This window comes from Carlito syrichta, unplaced genomic scaffold (assembly GCF_000164805.1).
Source record: "Carlito syrichta isolate Samal-C Ts95f unplaced genomic scaffold, Tarsius_syrichta-2.0.1 Scaffold136454, whole genome shotgun sequence".
In the NCBI taxonomy this organism is placed as follows: Eukaryota; Metazoa; Chordata; class Mammalia; order Primates; family Tarsiidae; genus Carlito; species Carlito syrichta.
This window is the reverse complement of record NW_007080550.1, coordinates 1-766: the sequence shown is the minus strand read 5'-3', so window position 1 is coordinate 766 and position 766 is coordinate 1. Positions and strand designations below refer to the sequence as shown.

Here is a 766-nt window from a genome sequence, read left to right as displayed (position 1 = left end):
AGGGCCGGGTGCCGGGGAGGCTGCGGGGCGCGGGGGGCGGCGCGCCGTCGGGGGCCGAGCTCAGCAGCTCCTGCAGGTCCTTGATGTAGCGGATGGCGGCGCGCAGCGTCTCCACCTTGCTGAGCCGCTTCTCCGCCAGGGCGCCGGGCAGGTGGCCGCGCAGGCGCGCGTAGCCCTCGTTGACGCACTTGACGCGCTGCCGCTCGCGCTCGTTGCGCTTCTGGATGAAGGCGGGCTCGAAGGGGTAGTCGTAGACCCCGAAGGCGCCGGGGAAGGGCACGTAGGGGAACACCCCCGCGTAGGCGTCGTAGTAGGGCGGTTCGGCCGGGCCCGGGTACAGCAGGAAGGGCACGCTGCCCAGGGGCTCGGCCGGCGGCGCTGGCGCCTGCCGGGGAGGGGGCGCGACGCCCAGCTGCATGCAGCTAGGGGGCCCCAGGGGCCTCCGGTCCACCGGGGCGCGGCAGACGTTATTGTTCATGGTGCCCGGTGGAGCTGGACCCAGAGCGAGCCTCCCCTCCCCACCGAAAGGCCTGGGGTCTGCACGGTCTTTGCCACGGAGCAAATCACATCGCCAGCGGCGGGCTGGGGTCCCCGGACTTGTTAGGGCCTCTTTTCGCCCCTTAGAGTGACTTCTGAGGGCTCCCTAACGCGAGCCATCGCCCCGAAGAAGTGTGGCCCTTCCCAGAGGCTTGGCGGCTACCTTCTCAACTCCAGCTCCCGGCGCTGCGGAGCTCCGAGGGCCCGGCACCCATGGGTGGGGCAACAA

At 71.5% G+C, this 766-nt stretch overlaps 1 protein-coding gene across 1 annotated transcript; it reads right to left on the bottom strand.

Moving 5' to 3' along the window:
- Positions 1-12: 12 nt before the first annotated feature.
- ASCL5 (achaete-scute family bHLH transcription factor 5) lies at positions 13-478 on the bottom strand (the record flags this gene model as incomplete). The annotated part of the gene is made up of 1 exon (XM_008049749.1): positions 13-478. A coding segment is annotated over exon 1 (466 nt), but the record flags the coding sequence as incomplete, so codon positions are not given.
- Positions 479-766: the final 288 nt, after the last annotated feature.